General features: G+C 35.0%; 1 protein-coding gene and 1 non-coding gene across 2 annotated transcripts in view; one reads left to right on the plus strand and one right to left on the minus strand.

Annotated features, from left to right (window-relative positions):
- LOC126968893 (uncharacterized) overlaps window positions 1–24,954 on the plus strand; it is a 269,048-nt gene that overhangs the window by 185,582 nt on the left and 58,512 nt on the right. The window contains exons 4-7 of the mRNA XM_050814038.1: window positions 21,400–21,603; window positions 23,426–23,554; window positions 24,009–24,126; window positions 24,206–24,895. Of these exons, the coding sequence (XP_050669995.1) occupies window positions 21,400–21,603; window positions 23,426–23,554; window positions 24,009–24,126; window positions 24,206–24,895 (1,141 nt within the window). The remainder of the gene's footprint in view (window positions 1–21,399; window positions 21,604–23,425; window positions 23,555–24,008; window positions 24,127–24,205; window positions 24,896–24,954) is intronic.
- Trnas-gga (transfer RNA serine (anticodon GGA)) lies at window positions 16,340–16,413 on the minus strand. Its single transcript has one exon. It is a non-coding gene; the product is annotated as a tRNA-Ser (tRNA).

Below are 24,954 nucleotides of genomic sequence, written 5' to 3' on the forward strand. Positions count from 1 at the left end.
TTTCAGACACACATCCATATTGCACAATTTTACAAAGTCACAATTACAATCAGTCAAAATTACTCAAGAATTACAATTATTTATTAATATTAAGATATTAATATGAATTTGAATTAAAAAAAATATTATTAAAAAAAAAATATCTCAGATTATGTACTTCATATTCATATTTATTTGAATAAAATACTTTTTAAAGGATTATAACGCTTGTAATTGTGCCTGTTTTTACATTAGTTTTTGCCTAAAAAATTTATTTCTATTATTATTATAGCTAACCCGACGTTTCGCGACTTTCCTTCTTCGCTGAATTCAAGAGGCATCTTTTTTCCTTTTTATTACCTATCGGAATGTGGTGTAGCTAAACATGAACAACCAGACAAATAAATCAGCTTCCTAATGCCAAAAGTATCAACGGTCCCCACTAACGACCGACCCTGTGTAGATAAAACCGGCTATTTACAAAAAGCAGCATTATTTACTGACTACTGCAAATATTCACATTTATACAAACAATTGTCTGTCTGTCTTTTTCACAATTTAAGTACTCAACTGATTTCTATGAAATTTGGTACCCAGTTCTTAATATTTAATAAACCATTATTCTTAATATTATTATCTACCAAAAAATTTTTATGGTGTTAAATAATTCATCATTATGCAACCACCTAACGATTACAAATGAATTTGAACCCATGACATGATAGTTGAAAGGTAAAATAGACACTCTCAACATGAATAAGCATTTGACCCCATAATATATGCCATGAACTTAGATTGAGGATTGGTCTCCGCTGCGCTCCAACTAGATACTAGGCGTAGTCGCAAAGTGCGACGACTAATACTACGCTCAAATGGGCGTACTCGAGCCAGTCTCAAACATGTGACGTTAAAATTTGCTAATAATTGTAGTTTGCGTAGTAAAACTTTGTAAAAATAATACTACAAGAAATAAGAAAGACACTGGGATCACATATCATCAGTAAGTATTTTGTATTTTATTAATTTCAATGTAAAAACACGAAGCGAAAATTTTAAAGATGCCATTGAATGTCAAGATGCCACGCACACAAGCATCTAATAGTTACCGTAATAAAAAAGCTATTGTTCTTAGGTAGTGCGGTATCTAGTTGGAGCGTAGCGAAGACCAATCCTTAATCTAAAGCTATGGATAATATAAAGCTTAAGTTGCGTCAACAAAACACCGCGCAAATCACATGTGATGACAGTTAACCCTAATTTTATGTAACATACATCAAAAGTAAGTATTAAGTAATTAGAAATGTGTAAAACATTTCCCCTCTTAATATATCGTTAGTTACCCTCGTGTTAAAACGTCGCACGTGGCGCCGCGGAATGACACCACTGTTTTCTACCTCTTAGATAACTTCTGAATATTATACGTTTAAAATTTGAAAATCAATGAAAGATTGGAACTAATAATACATAATGTTAATTTTCTTGATTATTAACTCTACTTAGATTTGTACACGAGGCATCCTCACGAGATGTTGACTTGTCCAATTCTAAAACGAGACTGAATTACGAACTCAGCGGAATTATCACCTTAGAAAAACTCATAAAAGGCATTGATTTTCTCAAAATTGCTTCCTTTAGAATTCTTTTTGATGTCATTTCTAATATACTAGATACAGTAGTATCCGCTAGCGGTAGTAACCGCTTCGGAAACAAATGGCGCTCTGAGAGAGAAGAAGCGGCGCAAGAAACTCTCCCAGCATTCTTTTTTTGCGCTCTTTTCAATAAAAAATTATACAATATTGTACAGTCATTTCTATCGCTAAAAATAATCACAATCTAGTCCCAGGCTGTCCGATCATTTAGATATTCAGCTGTGGAGTAATAGTATTTATAACAGAGCCATTTTTTATAAAACATTCAAATTTATTTATAGATAATGCCTGAACAGTGTCTGGGACTTTATTATAGAAGTGTATACATTTACCCTTAAAGCTATTATGTATCTTATGAAGCCTACTAGAATTAGTTACTAGCAATCCATTATTTCTAGTATTATAATAATGAAAATCACTATTAAGAGCAAAAAAGGTGACAATTTTTGTGAACATATATTAAATTTTCATAAATGTTTTGACAATGAACAGTCATAACATTTATTTCTTTAAATTTTTCTTATATAATAACATTTGGATATTATGGATTTCCACAAATAATGCCCAATTTAATAAACTTTCAAAAATATTAAATGTTAAAATTGAAAAGAACTCAAAGTCCTAAACCTATAAATAGCAATTAACCAAACTATTACATTTTTATAATTATGAATCCGTAACAGACAATTAAAATCAAATTCAAAATTAAATACCGCAAAGCAAACCCGTTTAGAGTCCTCAAGGAATGTGCTGGAAGCTCACAAAACGATACAAAAACTGTTTAAACGAAAGTACTATAAGTTTTTGTAAGCGTGTCGCCGTCTGCCAGAAGTCTGAGATCGATACTGTCTGCATCCCGAAAACCTAATTATAATACGCTATAACTACATTTACATAGTGGCAACTGACAAAGACCTTGATTTTAAATATTCACAGTCTGATTTTAAATTTGTCTTGCTGACTTTAATTGCTTACAATTTGGGTGGAGTTAAAAAATGTATTGATTTTACAAATAAAATTAGGATATAATTATACCTGAGAATAGACTAAGAATATCCAATAGACTATAAAAAAAGTTTTAACAAAAAAACAACCGACTTCAAAAACACTATTCTAAAACAATAGATAAAATATGCACTAAAAAGCATATAAATAATTGCGTATTTTTATACAATCTAATTAATAATTCGATTAATCTAATTCTAGTTACTATTATTGTTGATATTTTTATTTGAAAGTAATTATAAATAAAAAATAATTATCAATGTCGGTTCACCCAGTCGAAAGTTTTGAGGTAACAAACATAAAAAAAAACATACCGACGAGTTGAGAAGCTCCTCCTTTTTGAAGTCGGTAAAAAATGTTTACAAATAGACATTTTGCTTATCTTATATCTTTAAACGAGCAATTCTTGTAAAAATGTAGTTTTTTTTTTGAGAAACTCATACAAAAACATTACAATACAAAGGTAGATTTCGCATCTATGTACAAGATTATAATAGCTCAGATGGGACTTAGAGTGATCCGGAAAGCAGACCCCGGTTCGACTCCAGATGTCTCCAGTCCTATTACTTTTCCATTTTGTTTCAAGTTATGTACCTTATTAAAAAACCGAGAAAAGCACGGTCGTCCAGGTATTGATTGGTTTATTCGGACATATAACGTTTCCCGCGTTTATTTGCAAGGCTGCTTGACTGTATTGACAGTGTTGTCAACGATATTGTCAACATTTTGCATATTTTTGGGTTGTTCTCAGGTATAACTTTATACTAAGTTTATTTGTAAGCCCGTATAAGTTTAACATCTTCGCGATAAAAGGGCGACACTAGTGGGAGGGGGCGGTGTGGTGGGGTCAGAGGACACTTCACGCTTCAGGCGATCACTACGTGAGTGCCGGCACAGCGGTTAGGGTTGCCACTTACATAGAGTTAGTAATTCATAATAATGTAAAAATAAAATAATTAATCTGCCTGTTAATTAATTACAAATTATTTTCAAATAGTCACTCATAATAATAATAAATCAATAATAATCATAGCCCAGATGGTTGCGAAACTGAACTGGCAGTGGGCAGGGCACATAGCTCGATGGACAGTTGGCCGTTGGGGCAGTTAAGTCCTCGAATGGCGACCACGTACCGGAAGACATAGTGTTGGTAGACCCACAAGATGTTGGATGAGGGCAGCGCAGGACCGATCGTTATGGCGATCTTTGGGGGGGGCCTTTGTGGAGCAGTGAACGTCTTCCGGCTGAAATAAAATGAATGAGAACTAAGTCAAATGTCAAATCTATTTTTAAATGTCATTGTTTTCTGGTTTGTAGATAGTTAGTTTTTCTAGTTATTTTATTTATTTATTTCAGAGAAACCTCCACATATCCAGTAACAATATTCCTCATGAACTATGTTAGTATTTTCATTGATTAACGCGAGTGTTACACATTTAAATAAAGTTACGTAGTGACGTCATGTTAAAATTTTGTTAATGTCTCTTTTCAATAAAAAGGTGTTAAAAAGACTTAAAAATTTTCGTGTGTCTTATACATTTAATGATAGCAAAGCTACGAATAAAAAAGGTTTGAAGTTTTTTTTTATATGTTCATAGATGCGATGTTGACACCCCTGCACACGTCTCGCGCTAAACATTCGTAATTCTTGAATCAACGCAGTAGGGAAGATGTTCTAGTAACTCGGTGCCGCGTGCTCCAAGTAGGTACTTTAGCTTGGGTGTCTGATGAATATGCTTCAATGGATGACAACATTTTTTTATAATAATAATGTTATTTACAAAACCACCTGAGTTCACCACCATTTCTATTAGATAACGCAGCTATTATTTACCGACGAAAATATCGACCGAAATTAATTTATGATTTTTTACTTTTTAACATGTAAAAAAATCTTCATGAGGGGGGTTTCCAGGACGATACGCCAAAAGTTTTGAAAATGTGTGTATATTACATTACCTATTTTGGCACTAATTATTATTATAAAAATGTGCGTACACCTTTCTAAATGGCCGGCAACGCTCCTGTGATTCCTCTGGTATTGCCAGAGAATGTGGGCGTTCGTTCGTTTGTCATGCTTTACCAAAAACATGTTGTGTGTGAAGCAAGTAAAGAAAAAGATAAGCTATACAAAACTAAATTCGTATTTTACAATTCAGCTCTCAATGATTGTATAAAACAAACAAAAACAGAGCACTTGTAATAAAAATACGATGATTAGCACTCACATCACATCGACGGCAGCAAAACGTAAATTTTACGGCGCAATTGCTCTGCACCGTAAAATGAAACTTCACCGTGATACAACTGAAATTTGATATTACCCAACCGACCTTTAGCGACGTGCATACGGAATGCTGATTGTCTGAAAAATGATTTAAAAGCGACGCTGTTGAGCTCCCCTCGTATTAATCTTTTAAATAATTGCGGTATCTCGTACCCGCAGTAAATATAATGTTGGAAATATCTCGATTTAACTTTAAGTGATTAGTAATTTTTGTTTGTTAGTTTACCTTACTTGTCGTGTGTTTGTTTTATCATTATTTGGTCTGTCTAGTTATAACCCCCACTTCTACTCTTTTGCAATAATAAAGGAATTATAACACCGTTATCTTTGCCTTGCCTGTTCTATTCCAAACTTGTCTCTGTGTCATCATCATGTGATCATATTGTGTTGTCTGACGGTCAGTCCTATTGTTGTATTACCTTCACTTCTACTCCCAGGAACTACACGACCTTTATCTCTGCCTTACCTGTTCTATTCCAAACTTGTCTCTGTGTCATCATCATGTGATCATATTGTGTTGTCTGACGGTCAGTTATTACCTTCACTTCTACTCCCAGGAACTACACGACCTTTATCTCTGCCTTACCTGTTCTATTCCAAACTTGTGTCTGTGTCATCATCATGTGATCATATTGTGTTGTCTGACGTTCAGTTATTACCATCATTTCTAATCCCAGGAACTACAACACCTTTATCTCTACCTTACCTGTTCTATTCCAAACTTGTGTCTGTGTCATCATCATGTGATTATCATATGTTGTCTAACGGTCAGTTATTAACACCTCTTCTACTCCCAGGAACTACACCACCTTTATCTGTACCTTACCTGTTCTTTTCCAAACTTGTTTCTGTATTATCATTATGTGATTATCATATGTTGTCTGACGTGCAGTTATTACCACCACTTCTACTCTTCTTCAACAATTGAGAAATTTTAACACCGTTGCTGATCCTTGAGGAATAAGATTTTCAATACAAGTTGTAGATAAAAGTTATAGGCTCAAGCCAACTCCAAAAATGTACCTATATAATTTATGAATGGCGTAAAAACGTCCTCTTCTCATAATAACTCATATGGAGTGACGACTAAAGGCGCAAGAACTACAAAAATACTTTCTTTATATTTTTTAGAATATCTTCTAGATTTTTTTTTATTTTTTATATTTTTTAGAATTAATTTGCACGTTTATTCGACGCTTTTGCGATGAAGGGAAATATAGTAAGAAAACCTACACACCTACAAAAGAATTCAATGGTGGTCTGTGAATTACACCAACCCGTACTTGGCTCGTAAAGTTAATAAAATAACCCGCAAATACCTCCGTTTATTTTTTAAACACATTGCAATATTAGTAAAATCTGTACACGTTTACAGTTTTATTGGATTCATATTAAAACTGCTGACTCGTGGAGAGGTATTTATATTTGATTGCAAAAAATGTTTACGATGCCGTTTATTCATCTAAATCCAGGAATCGCCTCTCAAAGCGAAAACAGGATCAAGCTAATTGCTTGATAAACACCGCCAATCTGACCTCGTCTGAGATCGCTTTGCAACTATTTATGTATCCCCATTTAACCTCACACCTACAACGTTCGCGGCAATTCACTTACTCATCACCTCAAGAGGCTACTTCATTTGGTTTTATTTCGTTATCTTAGTAACACTTATTTGTACTATACGTTGTATTATCTGCGGGCTTTGCCAAGTTGAAACCTAATCAAATATATGGGAATGACGTCACAATAACGTTAAGTCACGTGGTCGAAACGAACGAATAGAAAATTGCTAGCCAAGTTTACATCGTTCAACATGATATAATAGGAATGTAATCGATTCTACAATGTTGATGGCTATCACAGACTAAAATCGCTGCATATCATATTAAATCGTAGCGAAGTTACAGTTTTGACAAGCGTTAACGAAACACTAGAAAACGATAAAAAAAATGGCGTCATTGACGTTTATTTGATCCAGCTGTTGAGACGGAGAAGTGTTTTGTTTAATAGTTGTTATGCTAATTTCGATACTGACATTTCTGTACGGTGATAATATATTGTTTCATCGAAGCATGACAAGTCCTGGAATCCTTTGCTTCTGTTACTGACACTTAATGTAAGCTCACTTACAGAATTTATATTATATATTTATTAAATATATATTTAAATAGTTGAAACCATTTCTAAACGGCTTATATAAGGCTTATAAAAATAATTATATATCTACAGAATATGAGAAGAAAATTCATTTTATCATTGCAATTCGTTTATTTTATAGACAGTGCGATAAATAAATCACCAATATACCCCTAAATTTTACAGTTGGAGCCATGCTAATCATTCAATCTTGATAAAAATTGTTCGAAACCTTATTATTTGTACACCAACATGACATAGTTTTGTTAGTTTTGTAAATAAAATGGTATTGTTTGTAATAAATTAAAAATGCTTCTAATTCCGAATTAAAACTATGGCGATCTTGCACGGGAGAGCTAACCTAGCTCCCAACGAATCCTCAAGGCCGTTGGCTCGATCTTCAGCCTTAAGTGTCTTTAACCACTTCGATACATGTTTTGTCTCTACACGACGCATCCTCAGGAGATGTTGACTCGCCGAACTCTAGAACGAGAGTCTGTCACTCTCGAGCGGAATTAACACATAAGTCAGCTCATAAAATTTTTGGTGGGATTGTAATTAGTAATGCACAATCATAAGAACTCGTTAATTTGATGATAAACGACTGACTGTAAATTTATTTAATATTTTTACGGCTTGAACATTATCAATTAAAGACACAATAAATCTCAATATCTAGTAAAAGTAATAGTTTATAATAACTGATGAACGGTTAAGTGTTGCTCAAGCAATTCAATTCTTGATTTATTTCGATGGGACGCGTCGTCCCCTTCAGTTGAATAGTTCAATATTGACTTTCAAAATTGGTTTAAGCTGCAGCCGATTGTGGTGGGTGTAATTTGAAATGTCAACCTTATTGTATGCATTGAAGGGTGAAATTCCATCAAAGGCTGTTTATGTGAAGTGTTGTTACAGTCGCCTTCACTATTGCCGTGTTCTCGAAGATTTCTTTAAGATCAAGAAAACTGTTTTGTATGAAATGAATGTTTTGTGTTTCTATGTAATTTCTATACTAATAAATGATTTGCCGTTATTTTCCTTCGGTTATACTGCGAAAATGATTGCGAAACTGAAGTGGCAGTGGGCAGGGCACATAGTTCGACCAACACATGTACGTTGGGGCAGTAAAGTCCTCGAATAGCGACCACGCACCGGGAGATGCAGAATTGGTAGGCCCCCCACAGGATGATCTGGTCAAGATCACCGGAATACGTTGGATGAGGGCAGTGCGGTACTGATCGTCGTGGAGAAAATCTTTTGGGGGAGGCAATTGTCCAGCAGTGGACGTCTTCCGGCTGATGATGATGATATTGCGAAAACTATTGGACTGATCGGTATAATACTTATACCATAAGATGCAGCGTGTTTCGGAGAAGGTTTAAGTCTATAATTGATAGTGACTACTTATCCGGAACCTATATTATGTTTGACTTAGAAATACCTTTATATTCGCAATACAAATAATTCAGTCAATGACAATTCATACAATGAGCGGGCGAGGGAATTTAATTTATGTGACAAAATAACGTTTGTAGGGTCAGCATTTTTATTAAATACTAGCAGATACCCGCGACCTCGTCCGTGTACACACATGACTAAGCACGTATTACTTATAAAAATGTTTATTTCTTATGACAAAACTTAAGATTTATCGTTGATAAAAATTTCATTTTCAAATTTTATTTGAGCTAAAATTTAGTTCATATTTTACCTACTAAGAAAGTTGGAAAGAAATGAAAATTCTAATTAGTTATTCATTTTAAAATATTCATTCAATTTGATTTCTGAACGACGGGGGACGACACATCAAAGGATAAACAAAATTGTTGTTTTATTTAATTCCGAGCATTTTCACATTTATTCACCTTTTAAACCTTCTCTGGACTTCCACAAATAATACAAGACCAAAATTAGCTAAATCGGTCCAGTCGTTCTCGAGTTTTAGCGAGACTAACGAACAGCAATTCATTTATATATATATAGATTATTGGTCGGTACTTTGGTGTATTGTTACTGCGAGTATTGCTCTCTCGTCCATCTCTCGTCTGGCACACCCCAGTATCAGCTCGATCCATTTGACCGCGTGCAACGTAGAGCAGCTCGTATTGTCAGGGACCCAGTGCTCAGTGAAACGCTGGATCACATGGCGTTGCGTAGAGACGACATCGCTTCATTGTGGGTCTTCTACCGCATTTATCACGGGGAGTGTTCCGAAGAGCTGTTTCACCTGATTCCTGACGCTGAATTCAACCTTCGCCACAGATTATGATATCATCCCCACCATCTGGATGTGTGGCGGTTCTCCACAGTGCGGTTTTCAAGGAGCTTTCTTCCACGTACTACAAAGCTGTGGAATGAGCTTTGTGCAGTGTTTCCGGAACGATATGATATTGGTACCCTAAAAAAAGCGCGTTCACTTTTGTGAAAGGCCGGCAACGCTCCTATGATTCCTCTGGTGTTGGAAGGGAATGTGGGCGGCGGTGATCACTTAACACCAGGTGACCCGTGCCCTCGTTTGTCCATTAAAATAGGTGTAGGCGCAAAAGTTGTTGAATATTTAAATTTTTAAAGCTATTCTTTCCGTTTTAGATGAACAATACACACGATTGCTATTTGTATTGTGTCATCGTATTTGGCTTAATTTATCGGTTCGTTATGCTCTTTATTTGCATATATATAACGCATTCATTGCTAATATAATATATATGTATACGAACAAAACATTGTATAATAAAATAATATGTTATATTGTATGCAGTACCTATTGATATCGTGCTTGCATTGAATATAGTCTGCAGCAATTTTTTTTATGAAACTAAGGGACGAGACGAGCAGTACGATCAGCTGATGGTAATTGATGCGCCCTGTCCATTACAATGTAGTGCCGCTCAGGGTTCTTAAAAAACCCAAAAAATCTGAGCGGCACTACAATTGTGCTCGTCATCTTGAGACATAAGATGTTAATTCTCATTTGCCCAGTAATTTAGCTAGCTACGACGCCCTTCAGACCGAAACACAGTAATGCTTACACATTACTGCTTCACGGCAGAAATAAGCGCCGTTGTGGTACCCATAATCTAGCCGGCATCCTGTGTAAAGGACCCTCCCAATGGTAATATTAACTTTGTGCTTTGAAGTTTCCTCGATTGAATATTTAAAATAAAATCTTATATTACGAGATGGGAAAAGTTGGAATATGCTCATGTCGTATCATCCTGGAAACATAATTTGGTTATACAACTTTGTTTGGTTATTAAATTTGTAACCAACAATATTATTTGGAACGATGCGGGACTCGAACCCGCGACCTCTCAAGTTCTGTACGAGCGTTCTCACCAACTGAGCCAACCGTTCGAGTGGCGAATCGTTCATAAATTTTGGTTATAAAAATATCTCACTAACGTTATATTAATCCAGTTACTTGTATGAATTAAGATAAGAACACAATACAAGATATTTTTCAAATTAGCAGCATTATTACATACTTAAATTACCAGCGTAAAATTGCCTCAAATAAGTATCTCTTACAATGAACTTTTATTAAAAATAAGTAATTTAAAATTCCAACCGAAAGCTTAAAATTATAAAAAATATAGCGCACAATGTCAAACTACCTTCAGACTTTTTAAGTTCTCGCCGTACCCTCCATCAACATAACTTTGTACTTCAACAAGCTAATTGGCCAAGTTTTGTGATTTTAAAAACGAACCTCCGAAAGTTTCATTTAAACATTCAAGTTTTTTTACGTTTATATTATCAATTTCTTACTCTTTTTATTTAAAATTGTTATGATTATACTTATTGGACCTGATTTCACAAACGATACTTTAAACTGGGTTTAACAAAACTCAGTTTTACGTGACTTGATGCCAGTCTTGATCCCGATTGAACACAAAGCGATTTCACCAATACCTTTTGAGCATGTTGACGTAAACATTGTATCATATATAAATACCTGTCAAAACTGTCACCGATAAGTATTAACAAAATCAAAACTGTTAAATGTCATTGTTTCTGTCACGATAACGACAGTGACAGGTTTTGAACGCGATCAAATATGTTGGATGTCTAAAATTCGGCGGTCAGCATTTAAACGCCTTTAGACTATTAGCGTTTAGCTTGTGTTAGTGAAATCAGAATTGAATCTGTAGAGGCGTAAGTTTAGTTCAAAATCTAATCGAGTTCTGCAATGGTGAAATCGTACATCTTAATTGAAACGGGAGACAAGAGCACGCCGCGAGTTGTCGTGTAGGTATTGATTGATCTGTGGTGTGTTTTTGCATGACGTGTGTTAGTAAGACGTAACACAGACTGGCTGTGTACTGGGTACATGCTCGACAGTACTGGGGAGTGCGGGTCGACGGCCGGGGGTGTACGGGGGTACTCGGGGGTGTACCAGGGTGCTTTACACTTCCGCCTCACTGCGCTCATTTCCGCATAAACATTGCGTACCTCGCAACGTCAAGATTTGGGTCTATAAAAATAGACTCACAAAGCTACGTCGGCAATTGCATTTTTTGGGTATAAAGGGTAACTGTTAAAGCTTAATTTACTGTCTTAAAAGAATGTATTGGAATATGTACATGTAAATATTTATATTTTATTCCTCGGATCATAGTTATTTCTGCAATTATTGTCACATATACAACTTTATTACCAAACATGTTTTAAATTAACTAGTACGTCTAATAATATGTTTACTTTACTTATAAATAATTCATGGAACTGCTAGATCACTTTGAATAATAAAAAAGTTTAAAATTTATGACGCAGTCGTTCTCTATTTTCCTCTTAACGCGTATCTTACAATGATTATTATTAATTCTAACTAAACTTCAATCTTATCTTTTCTCTTCTGACATAAGTTGAATGAAAAACTACCATTATCATTCAACTTATGTCAGTGATCAAATCACATTGGTGCGATCAATTATATACTTTTACCTGTGGGATCGTTCTTAGCGAGAGATACAGGATTAATGGTTTCAAAGTAGCGCCTTTTTCTGCCTACTAGCTAGAGATATCTAACATCTTATATCTCAAAGTGAAGAGCGGAATCACGAAACCGCTTAGAATTTTAGGCTTTATTAAAAATCCTAGGCGGCATAAAAGCCATAAAAAGGCACAGAAGGCTTTTATTTTCTCAAGATTGAATCCTTTAGAATTATTTTTCATGTCAGTTCAAATAATACCAACGCTTCGGAAACAAATGGTGCTCTGAGTGAGAAAAAACGGAGCAAAAAAACTCTCCTAGCATTATTTTTTTGCGTCATTGCTAAAAATAATCATAATATGGTCCCAGGCTGTCCGATCACTTAGATATTCAGCTGTGGAGTAGTAGTAGTTCGATAGAGCCATTTTTAATAAAACCTATTAGATTTATTTATAGATAATGCCTGAACAGTGGCTGGGACTTTATTATAGAAGTGTATACATTTACCCTTAAAGCTATTATGTATGTTATGAGGCCTACTAGAATTAGTTACAAGCAATCCCTTATTTCTAGTGCACTTTAGGTCTTACACTCGCCATCAAATCGTCTTTCTCACTGTTTCTCATTAGAACAAAATGAGAAACAATTATGTTAAGTTATTACTGACTAACCAGCAGACAAATGGAAAATCGGTGAAACAGTAAACTTGCTTTTGCTTCGATTACGACATACTAAGGACACCGAAATTTTACTTGAGCGAAACAAAACTGTTGTTATGTCAAATAAATTCAATTTATTTACAACATAACAATGTTTAATACACCTTATATGTAACCATCTAATACCAAATTTACAATTTAAATACCCATAAATGTACAATACGTCATATTTATAGTAAGCAATGCCTTCCACACTTCATAAACAACGTCTCACATAAACAACAACAAAACATATAATATATGCCACAGGTATATTATATTATCCTCCGCTTTGACAATATACCTACGACATATATAAGCTGACAAAAATATTTCTTAAAATCACAATTGGATTTACTTTTCTCTACATTATCAATCAACTAAACGAATTAAATAAAAAACAGCATAAAACCTGATATGTTTGTCTGTACCGTACCGCGTATTGACAAAAGCTATCATCCTACAAAGTTCATTTAGCAACTAATCAACGCAAACCCAGCGAGTTAAAACAAGGAACGCAATTTAAAGTCCCTCTTAAAAGTTTCGAAGGCGAAGGAGTATGGGTGGAATAAAACAAAGGAGAACTATCGCCGTCACTGCACTCACAGAGAGTGTTCTGCTTTGTGGAGTGAGAGTTGCGAGTGCACACTGTAATCGTTGATACACGCGTCAGACAAACCTACCGAGCCTACTTCCTGCTATAGACCAAAGAGGATGTTAATACTACGTAATAAGAGGGACTGCCCTAGTAAAAATTGAAATTTGGTTTACTAAGCACCGTGTAGTGAGACTTGACACAAAGTTTGAAATAGTAGTAATTCACTGACTATAAATACCACTGGACAGGCTGTTCCATGTGTTTGACAACAAATTTTTTGTGGCTATTTGAACTGCCACTTGCGAGCGTCCAGAGAACTAATTTTGACATATCATACAAATAGCTGCGAATGAACGTACAATACACTGAAGTATTTTTGCATTTTGAATTAATTTCGTTCGTTTTCCATGTTACTTATACTTCGAGAATTAACTACTCTCCCACCATCTATCGATCTTTGCTGAGGTTGTCATTACTGGTTTTAGCACCGTAGACTCTCGCTACATGGCCAACAGCGCCAAAATGGCGAATATCAAACAGGCACAAAAGCACTTGACAGCCGCCAGTCCAGTGGTATACTGTAGAGGTCAGTGTAGTAATAACGATATGGCGATTGGCGACGAAGTACAATCCGGCTAAATTTGAAGGCGAACAGTTGCTTAAAACGTAGTGGATTTCGTTTATCTCCGTTTTTTACAAGATTATAGCCGTCATCTGTCAATCTCTCAATGACTGCACGTTTCATATAATCGAGTGAATTGGTTTTTTTCTTAGAGAGTTTCGCTAGAGTGCTATAGACTTGCTCTACCAGCTATAATGCTCGATAAATTGTGACTTGTCAATGTTTGCGTTAGATAGTTGTTTAATATTCAAAATACTAATAGTACAAGAGCCCACTGCTGGATTCTGCAGTTATGTGTTTTTTTGATAAAACTAATGTTAATTGTACGTTGAGGATGTGTTAGCGATAGTTTGCCTATAAAAAATTGGCCGCAATTACCTGAAATTAATTTTAGTATTATTAATTATTTAGATTGCCAAATTTTTATAGGAAACCTATCGCTAATACATTGCATACTCCCTCAGCGTTCATTTAAAATTAGTTTTATCAAAAAAACACATTCCTGCAGAATCGAGCATTCGGATTTTAGGCTATAAGGAGCTAATGCTAATTGTGGCTGACTTTTTACGACTTGTCAATAAAAATAGGTTACAGTAGCAATTAATTCGCTTTCTATCGTGCTGTCTCCGATAGAGATGTTCTTTTCTCTCGCAAGCTTTGCCGATAATGCGGGACCAATTTTTATTTGTCAAAGTTTGCGTTTGATAGCTAGTTTGATATTCAAAATACTAAGGAGTTAACAGAAATAGAAATATATATATTGATAAGCGTGGCTGACTTTTTACGACTTGTCAATCAAAATCGGTTACACACATACATATATCCGTTAGACATGTTCTTCTCTCACACTTTTTTATTCACTTTGTTAGTTTATACGCCAGTATATTTTACATCTACGCTTCCTAGTCCAAGGCTCCCTACAACTCATTAATACTATCAGACAGACATTTCATTTCATCTACACTTACCCTTACCCTATATTTGCTTTTAATTCTGTACTTTAAAATTCATTCGTCGCCGCTGTGTTATCCGAGGAACTGTTTTTAACATCTGACATAAGTCATAACCCGCCGGAGAGAACAATTTCAGTGCTCTGTTTATTTTCTCTTTGTGGGGTTGATTGCGATTCGGAAACGATTTTATATTAGCTTTCCTCGCAACTTTTCGTGTGGATTTTATTCGGGTATCCTTAAATTAAGGATTCGTTGGTCCGCTGTCAAACTAGATACCGCACTACCTAAGTACAATAGCTTTTTTATTACGGCAATTATTAGATGCTTGTGTGTTCTTGACACTCAAAGGCATCTTTCAAATTTTGTAACATACGCTTCGTGTTATTTTACATTGAAATTAATAAAATACTATATTTGCGACAGTTAAGTTTATTTATTTGGTTTTTCCGTATTATTTGTTCTGTGTATTTCTTTAACTAACTATTTATAAATATTTTAACTCAATCAATAAAGTTGCTATGAAAATATAGTAATGTAGAAATATATAGATCTAAACCGCTAAATATAAATATTGCACGCCTTTCTACACATGTGAAAACACCCATTTTACACGCTTTTTATTACCTTCACGTGTATGTATGTTTGTTTGTAACCGACTCATTTGAGCGCGATTTTGAGCCACTTTAAACAGCCAGATTTCGTTCAAACGTAAATTTATCTAGACCGATGACAATACATTAATTTGATAAAATTATTTCATTTTTCAATTTTCATGTTAATTTATATATTTAATTTAAATAATAAGTTGAATTGTACAATATTACTTTGTAAACATATTTATTCGATGAAAAAAAAAAGCCCGCTGAGTTTGTTGCGCCTATTCTTCTCAGGTCTGAGGCATTCATTTTGGAATTGGTGGTAGTTTTTTTGAATTTCAATAAGTGATGTCACGTCCTATTTTGAATAAAAATATTTCAATTTGAATTTCATCTATCGTCGAAAAGGCAGGAATTGATGTTAATTCTAAATTTCAACCATAATCTTTAACTATTTATCAAATTTTTTCGAACATGAATTTTTTGCTTCTGTAGCGTGTTTTTATAAGTAAGTTTCTATCTATCGATGTGTTCACTAAAAGGATTACAATTACCTCGAGAAAAATCGAGTTAATTGAGTTGTGAGAGAAGCACGCTTGGAGACATCCGAGATCATTAGTGAGTGAACTGTAATGAACCTCTTGATATACAAACCATCTGTAAAGAACAAACGGTAGGATTTTATCGACAGTTAACAACGTATGACTTTCATTGTCATTAGATTACATTGTTTGGTTTATATCTTTTATGGAAGAGGATTAGATACGAAAATTGATAATGTATTTTATAAACAATAATATTTGACCAACATGTTATGTTTTTAAAGTGATAACCCTCACTTCTAGGATTAATACACAAATAAAATTTGAAAAACAAAATTTTATGAACGATGCGGGATTCGAACCCACGACCTCCGGCGTTCCGGGCCAGTGCTCTAACCAACTGAGCTAACCGTTCGAGTACCGCCTCGTTATAAAATTCTGTTTGCTTTGTTCAACTCTCAGGTTGTGGCTTCAGGTTCTTTAATAATTGATTGATCCCGCATCGTTCATAAACTTTTGTTTTTCAAATTTTATTTGTGTATTAATCCTAGAAGTGAGGGTTATCACTTTAAAAACATAACATATTGTTTAGATTTACAAGAGCGACATCTCAAGTCAATTTCCTAATATGCAAATATTGGGGTTGAGCAGGTTATCAACTGTAAAGTAGATCCTGAAGATGAAGCCACAACCTGAGAGTTGAACAAAGCAAACAGAATTTTATAACGCGGCAGTACTCGAACTTTTAGCTCAGTTGGTTAGAGCACCGGCACGGAACGCCGGAGGTCGTGGGTTCAAATCCCGCATCGTTCATAAAATTTGGTTTTTCAAATTTAATTTGTGTAATTATATTTGATTTAAATATTCAAAATTTCAAGTGGAAACTTAAAAAACCCTATGTTAATATTCCACTGTATTTATGGGTATTCGGTATTTATTAAGCTAATCCAGTTATGCCAAACACCAGTGGGAGGCAACTTTGCACAGAATGACGTCTAGATTATGGGTACCACAACGGCGTCTATTACTGCCGTGAAGCAGTAATGTATACGCATTACTGTGTTTCGGTCTGAAGCGCGCCGTAGCTAGTGAACATCTTGTCTCAAGGTGACGAGCGCAGTTGTAGTGCCACTCAGAATTTTTGGGTTTTTCAAGATTCCTGGTGGCACCGCATTGTAATAAGCAGGACGTATCAATTACCATCAGCTAACATCCTGCTCGTCTCGCCCCTTATTGTCATAAAAAAAAAACACAATTTTTTCCCAAGTGGCTGTAAGTAAAATTATTAAAAGCTTTTTAAGTTTCCATCCTATTGAAACATATTTCTAAGAATGTAACATTCGTTTGCAGTGAATTAAAATATAACTTAGAAGTATTATCGCACGGCATAGTATCAAGTAATAGTATCACAAACACAATAACACAGATGTACTGACACAACAATTGTTAGACAATTACTCCTTAATATTTTAATCATTTTTAAATTTCTTTTTGCAATTATACGAATGATTTAAGTTTTCTTTCGTCCCAGATTTTGGCGAGACAACACGTCCCAAGGATGCCTCGTGTAGAGGCGAAACACGTTTCGTATTGTTTAAAAACAAATATTGGCGGAATTAACACTAAAGAAAACCTAAATCATTTGTATAATTATGGATTTCCGCAAAGTAACGCCTAATTCAATATATTTTTTTGATATTATGTTTATATGTTCATTTTGTATTTATACATTTGTATTTAAAAATTAGCCATTTTAAATACATTCGTAATACATTTTGATGCTTACGAATACTTTTATAAGTTTACGTAAATTTTTTTTTTCCTCATTTTCATAATATCACGTGAGTAAAACCCCTGTCCGTCGATATTAAAAGTTCGCATAAAATCAATATTTAAAAAGCTGCGAGGATAATAGCTTTGTCCCCCACGCTTTAGAGTTTAGAGTACGAGTGCTTATCGAGAGTTGGCGTGAAAGCCGTCGCCTCTTGGCTGAAGCACGAGCTTTGTACTTCCACTGGAAGTACTTCATGCTCACAGCGAACCTTCTTTCAAACATAATTCCCATTATTACTTGCACTGCTCCATATTACACTTTGGTACTTACTACTTTCCATACTACTACTTTGGTACCGTCGCATTACAAATATATTGTTACTGAAATATACTATGTATATACGAAATAAGTGGGAGGCTCCTTTGCACAGGATGCCGGCTAGGTTATGGATACCACAACGGCGCCTATTTCTGCCGTGAAGCAGTAATGTGTAAACATTACTGTGTTTCGGTCTGAAGGGCGCCGTAGGTAGTGAAATTACTGGGGAACTGAGACTTACCATCTTATGTCTCAAGGTGACAAGCGCAATTGTTGTGCCGCTCAGAATTTTTGGGTTTTTCAAGAATCCTGAGTGGCACTACATTGTAATGGGCAGGGCGTATCAATTTCCATCAGCTGAACGTCATGCTTGTCTCGTCCCTTTTTTCATAAAAAAAAGTACTATGTATAAGGATATGTATACATCCTGCATTTATATACTTAGGGTTAACCCTATCTAACCTATTACATTATTGTTAATAATATTATTAATGATTACCAAGAATTAGTGGTCACATAAATAAAACTACGTTTAAAAAAACCGACTTCAAAAACTGAAAAGTATCAAATAACTAAAAATTTAATTTAATACTTTATATATATACTTAAAATTATTTATATGTGCTACCTGTGGACAGGTTTTAAATCGGTGCCAAGCCCTAAACAAAATAAAATTTAATATTATAAACAGCTGACTTACTGTGATTGTTAAAATTGTCTGGCCACGCGTCTGTCCGCTTGGATAGGAGAGTTTGGTTGTCGTCTAGATTCTAGACGAAGCTATCCCACTCAAAGTAACGCGTGGCGAGTGTAGGTACCCACTATTACATTTGGCTTGGCACTGATTTCCAAGCTATCAATATGTAGCACATACAAATAATAGTATTTTAAAAATATTAAAGGCAAAGGTTTGCATAAGAGGTGTATTTATTTAAATTTTTAGTTATTTGACACGTTTCAGTTTTTAAAGTCGTTTTTTTGAACATAGTTTTTTTTATTTTTAACTTTTTAGTGTCAGTTAATAATAATATATAATCAACCGGAATGAAAACTCCTAAAAAAGCCGTACACAAAAAACAATTATATCATCAACGTAGACAAAAATTCTCATAAAATCAAAACTACTGGGCCAAACAATAGAAAACTTTTATGTGACCAAATGGCATCTATTCCGCATCGAACTAAAGAAGAATTACGTAAATCTGATCATAAATCTCAGAGTAATCGGTGTACATGCATAAAAAAATACCGATCGAATTGAGAACCTCCTCCTTTTGAAGTCGGTTAAAAAGAAGGTAAACTTATACAACTTTACTAATGTACAATTACCAAGACCTATGAAGGAGCCCTTAATCCTAGCTAACTGATTACGTTAATATTAAAAATATCATCAAAAAACAGTGCCCAATGCCACCAAACCCACGATGCTTATCATAAAACATTTGAAGAAGAATGGTCTTATCAGTTGCGATTCAGGGGACCTGCTCCAAAAATCAATATTCGATATATCGTGGCATTAGTGTTACATCGTATTCAATGTCGTAACGATAATTGAACGAACGAAACATTATTCGATATTATCGGTCCTAACCCTACTCTTAGTTGAAAATGTCAGACACGAACATTCGAATTTGACAAATAATTAATCAAACGTCACTTTTACGATTATCTCAACGACACATTCTAGGCTGTCGTTGCTATTATCGTTTCTAGTTTTATAGATATATTTGCCATAAAATATACATCTATCTATCTGTATATATAAAAATGAATTGCTGTTCGTTAGTCTCGCTAAAACTCGAGAACGGCTGGACCGATTTGGCTCATTTTGGTCTTGAATTATTTGTGGAAGTCCAGGGAATGTTTAAAGGGTGAATAAATATGAAAGTAGTCGGAATTAAATAAAAATAACAATTTTGTTTTGCCTTTGATGTGTCCCCCGTCGTCCGTTATTTGTCTGGTATGGACATATTTTCTATGAGAGGATTTATTGACGCACTGTTTGACAGTTCCGCTGTAAAACAATTTCATTACAATAACAGGGAGCATATTTTACGAAATAATTCTTGATGTTATGAAATAATATTGAGAAATTCATGAAAAACAGTATTTTATTTATTATATACAGAACAACGTCTGTCAGGTCAACAACTAGTACTTAATAAATATTATTAAAATAATTATAAATGATTTACTGCGAACATTTATTAGAGTTGGGTAGGTGCGATATATTCGGAGTATTATCGTATCGTTCCGAATATATCGTTGTAGATTTTGCGAGTAGACCTCCAGCTCTTAGCACACCTAATGAACAGAAAGTAGGAAACACTTAGTGCAATTGCGTATAATATTGGTTCACGGCAGTCAATACGCCAAGATAATGTTAAATTGAACTAATTTCCGGTCTTGAGAACATTAGCCCGTTGAAGAACAAATCTGCTAAGTGCACCATTACGCTTGTATTGCAAGATAACGCCGCATTTTACTTTTTTACTGACGCTACCAATGCACACGATATCAATAAGTGTCTGTGATACGTTTAAAAGCTGTTATGAAAAAATATTTGTGTTAATTAAATATTACTGTAATATTAGATGGCCAAGAATGTGGATGGGTACATTCAAAAAAGCGCGTATACTTTTTTCAAGGTTCGAGTGACGTTAGTTCGTAAATTTTGGTATGTCTTGTTCAACTCTCAGATTGTCCCGCATTATTCATAAACTTTGGTTATAAATTTAATTGGAACGAAGTTCCTTACGGCAGGCTTGGAGGAGATAGGGATTTTGCTGCGGGTCCGAACTGAAAGAAATGTGATAGTAAAACCGTAAGAAAAAGTCCGTGGAATAAAACCGTTAAATGAGACGTGCGCAGACGCGACTTTTGTAATTATTTCTATTTCTATGTAATTTTATGTTGTCAAACAAAAATAAAGAGACATATTTTGTTATTTTAATTGATAATTTGGATTACGATTTTTTTTTATTTTACGTAATTTATTATTTCCTAAAATACTGAATTTTCTAAATATTTTCCTGTACTTAAATAAAAACTAATCTGCAAAATTTAAGAAAATTGAACACGATTTTTTTTTTATAAATTGTGTCGATTCTACATTAGCCGAAGGAACTTCGTTCCTACCTGGTGTCCCACGACACCATTTTTTTTTTTATTTAATCCCAGAAGTGAAGTATATAACTTTAAAAATAACAAATTGTGTAGATGCTTTTGTTTAACCTGCAGCGGTTAGTAATTATTCTGCTTAGTACTTCCTTTAATAAGTTATTTACCTTTAAATTTGGATCTTTTCAGAGGGTGCGATGACGTTCAGCGTTCTCTGGAGCTGCTAGACCAGGTGCTGAGCGAGTACGACGAGGGAGAGCCCAGGTCGCTGGAGCCGCGTGCGCAGCCCTCGGCCACGCCTGCCACGCCGGCTACTCCAGCCACGGACGACGACTCCCCGCTCGCCGGACACACCTCCGAGGACGATGGATATATGAGCATGAACGGGAGACGGTAATGACCTCTTGAATTCAAAAAATTGTCTATATCTACGAGTACATACATCGTGGACTTACAATAGCGACATTTAACATATAATAACACACGAGTATAACTACTTAACCGTAATCTTTAAAAAAAATATCAAATACATAATTAAACCGAATTAAATCAATTAACCATGAACAAAAGTATTTATTAACACAAAAAATCTTACAATTATATTTACAATACTATGACTACATTAAATTAAAACTATCACTACGTGGAAGCGTACCAAGAATACTGGCAGCATTTCCACGTTGGATAGGTAGGTAGGCTTATCCATTGACCGAAATAGCTGCCAGCACTTGGGTTTCCAGTAGCCTTGTTGAGGAGCGAAGATTTAAAAAAAATAATAAAAAAAATACTGTGAGAAATCTAGTAGCCGCGAGCTATGGTAGGAACTGACACCTACTTCGTGGGGTATATAAAATATATATTGGCCGATTCTCAGACCTACCCGATATCACACAAAATTTCAAATAAATCGATTCAGGCGTTTCGGAGGATTAGAATATAGAAGATTAATTGCACATTTTACTACTTAATTATTTCTGTGGTAAATGGGAAAAGAACTGAACTCGAGTTATCGTCGCGCCAGAGGTATTATTGTGCCGTATTTAAACATTTGGTAGGATTACCAGTGGGAGGTTCCTTTGTACATTATTGTATTTCCGTCTGAAGTGCGCCGTAGCTAGTGAAATTACTGGGCAAATGAGACTTAACATCTTATGTCTTAAGGTGACGAGGGCAATAATTGTAGTGCTGCTCAGAATTTTTGGGCTTTTCAAGAATCCTGAGCGGCACTGCATTGGGCAGGGTCATCATTACCATCAGCTGAAGGTCCTGCTCGTCTCGTCCCGTATTTTCTTAAAAAAAATTATATGGAAAGAAATTGCATTTTTTTTTTGCGATATGAATACTCATGTTAACTGTTACTCATGTCGGGCAACAAAAGCGCCTCTAGCGATATGCTGAGAAGTCTTACTACTAAGAAACTTAAATGCTTCATCAGCTTACAAAAGCGAGATTGAGCAAACAGCAGATATCTTGGCCTAGGACACTAATTGCAGGTACTACTTTTTAATTCGACTTTATTGGAAAGAAACTTAAACCACAGAAAAATTAAAGATAGAGACCTAAATTTTTTATGGTAAATGAGGACAAACCATAAAGGGTTACTTGTTTAGAAGTGATCACCGCAGCTCCTACTCTATTGTAACACCAGAGGAATCACAGGAGCGTAACGCCCCCGAGGGGGCAAGAAGACATATTATGTGTGCTCGCAGGGGGCAACACAGTTACAATTACACGCGTTTAAATCATTTAAATGTGTTTTATTTAAACATAATATATCTACACTAATTTACCACAACATAATGCTTTGTGCTCTGCTATTTCAAAAACGGCTAAACCGATTTTAATGTGGATTTTCATGTATTGGGGCAAGCTCTGCGCAATACCTTCTCATGGGAGACAAGGACGATGAAGCAAATCCTATATAATCACTGAGTAGCTGCTAATTTAAAAAAAAATATGAATTTATAATTGTAATAAAAATATTATATTATACATATATATCGTAGCCAATGTTGCGTTGCAACAATTTGCTATTCAAAAAAGGCCAGGCGTTACATATTTTTTTGCTTCTTACATTATCAAATTTTGTTTGAGATAAGTGAGGACAGGTGACTAGTAATTTGTAGTTGAAAATCTTGCTGACCAAATATCTCACTAAAAGGTTACATGTTACATTATACTTTAATATTAAAATATCATATTATTGTGATTTCAGTGCGAAATTCGCGCTCGGCTTTCGACCAACAGAAGAACACGAGGAACCTTCACCTCCAGAGCTGAGATCACCACCCTCGCCTCCACCACCTGAAGAAGCTGAAAGAATTATCTCGACCTTACTACCCAAGTATGTAACACCTTAAATATTAAATTATGTACACAGGCAAGAAATTTAAATCTTCTTTTTCTTCAAATCAAAATTCCTTAAAATAATTTCGAAATAAATAAAGAATACTCTAAGAGCCCGTGGACCCCAGACCTACGTTATTTTATAAAAGCTGAAAGTTTGTCAGCGCATCCTTCCACCACAGGTTAGAACGATGGACCATTATGGAGTTTGGGTTACAGTGGCTTTGGCAGGTAAACGGTACTAAAGGTGTGTAAAATACCGATCTAATTACATCAAATAATCTGAAAAAGTGCGATTTTTCGGTATAACTTTCGGAATATTATAAAATCTGGGGTTCAAGGGCTCTTACTCTACAAGGAAATAAAAATGAATTTATACATATGAATACAATGGAGGAATATATGTAAAATAATTTCAACATATTTTAATTATTAATTATCATAATTTTCAGAGTATCTCCGGCAAATTCCGCAAACCGTACATCGTCTATAGAGCAACGAGAGGCCGAAGAAAAGTTTGATTCCATTATCAGTGTAAATGGAATCACCACTGCAACGCAAACAACCTTCGTATGTATTAACAACAGAATAAGTAGTATCTTTGCTTGGAAGTTTTTCTATTAAATATATATTTTTATTATTTTTTCAGCCAAAAACCAGACATCAAAGACCTTATGGGTGGGACAAAGAAGAAGAACTGAATGGTTTTCAACTGCAACAACCACCCATTCCTGCATATAAGTTTTCATCTTTACAACATGGCGCAAGACCTCCACAAAGTGATATCACACCGTCGTGGCTTCCACCAAGACAAGGGGTCTCACCATCAACAGTCAAAAAGTCGCCTAGTTTTGAAAATCCTGCAATATTTCCGTTCATGGGTTTCTCTAATGAATTTAATGATAAACCGTATAATGAACATCCGGTTACTATTTATCCGGGCCCTAATATACAATTCAATAGGCAATCACATTCACCTACCTATAAAATTCCCCCGTCCAATATTAAGAATATAGATAAAAGATTTAACTCCAAACGTGACAGTACGCCAGATGGCGAAATATTATTGTCACCGAAAACGAAAATACCTCCGCGAACTCTCGCTGGTTCTATGGAGCGACATAGAGAAGTGTGCAGAGGATCTACGGAGGATATAATGGAGAGTTGTAGGCTGCGGAGTTCAAGCAAACTCAACGATGATGAACATTTTTCTGATGATTCATTAGAAGAGTCCTTACCTTCACCGCCGCCCATTAACACACCTTCGAAACGTAATTCCATAGCATGGGAAGTGTCCCTCGATGGTGACGATCCTTTACTGACACCGGGAAGTACAAAGGTAAGTCATTAAAAAGTTTTGAATGTCTTAAACTGTTGATATAAAACTTTGTATTATAT

This window comes from Leptidea sinapis, chromosome 17, assembly GCF_905404315.1.
Source record: "Leptidea sinapis chromosome 17, ilLepSina1.1, whole genome shotgun sequence".
Classification (NCBI taxonomy): Eukaryota; Metazoa; Arthropoda; class Insecta; order Lepidoptera; family Pieridae; genus Leptidea; species Leptidea sinapis.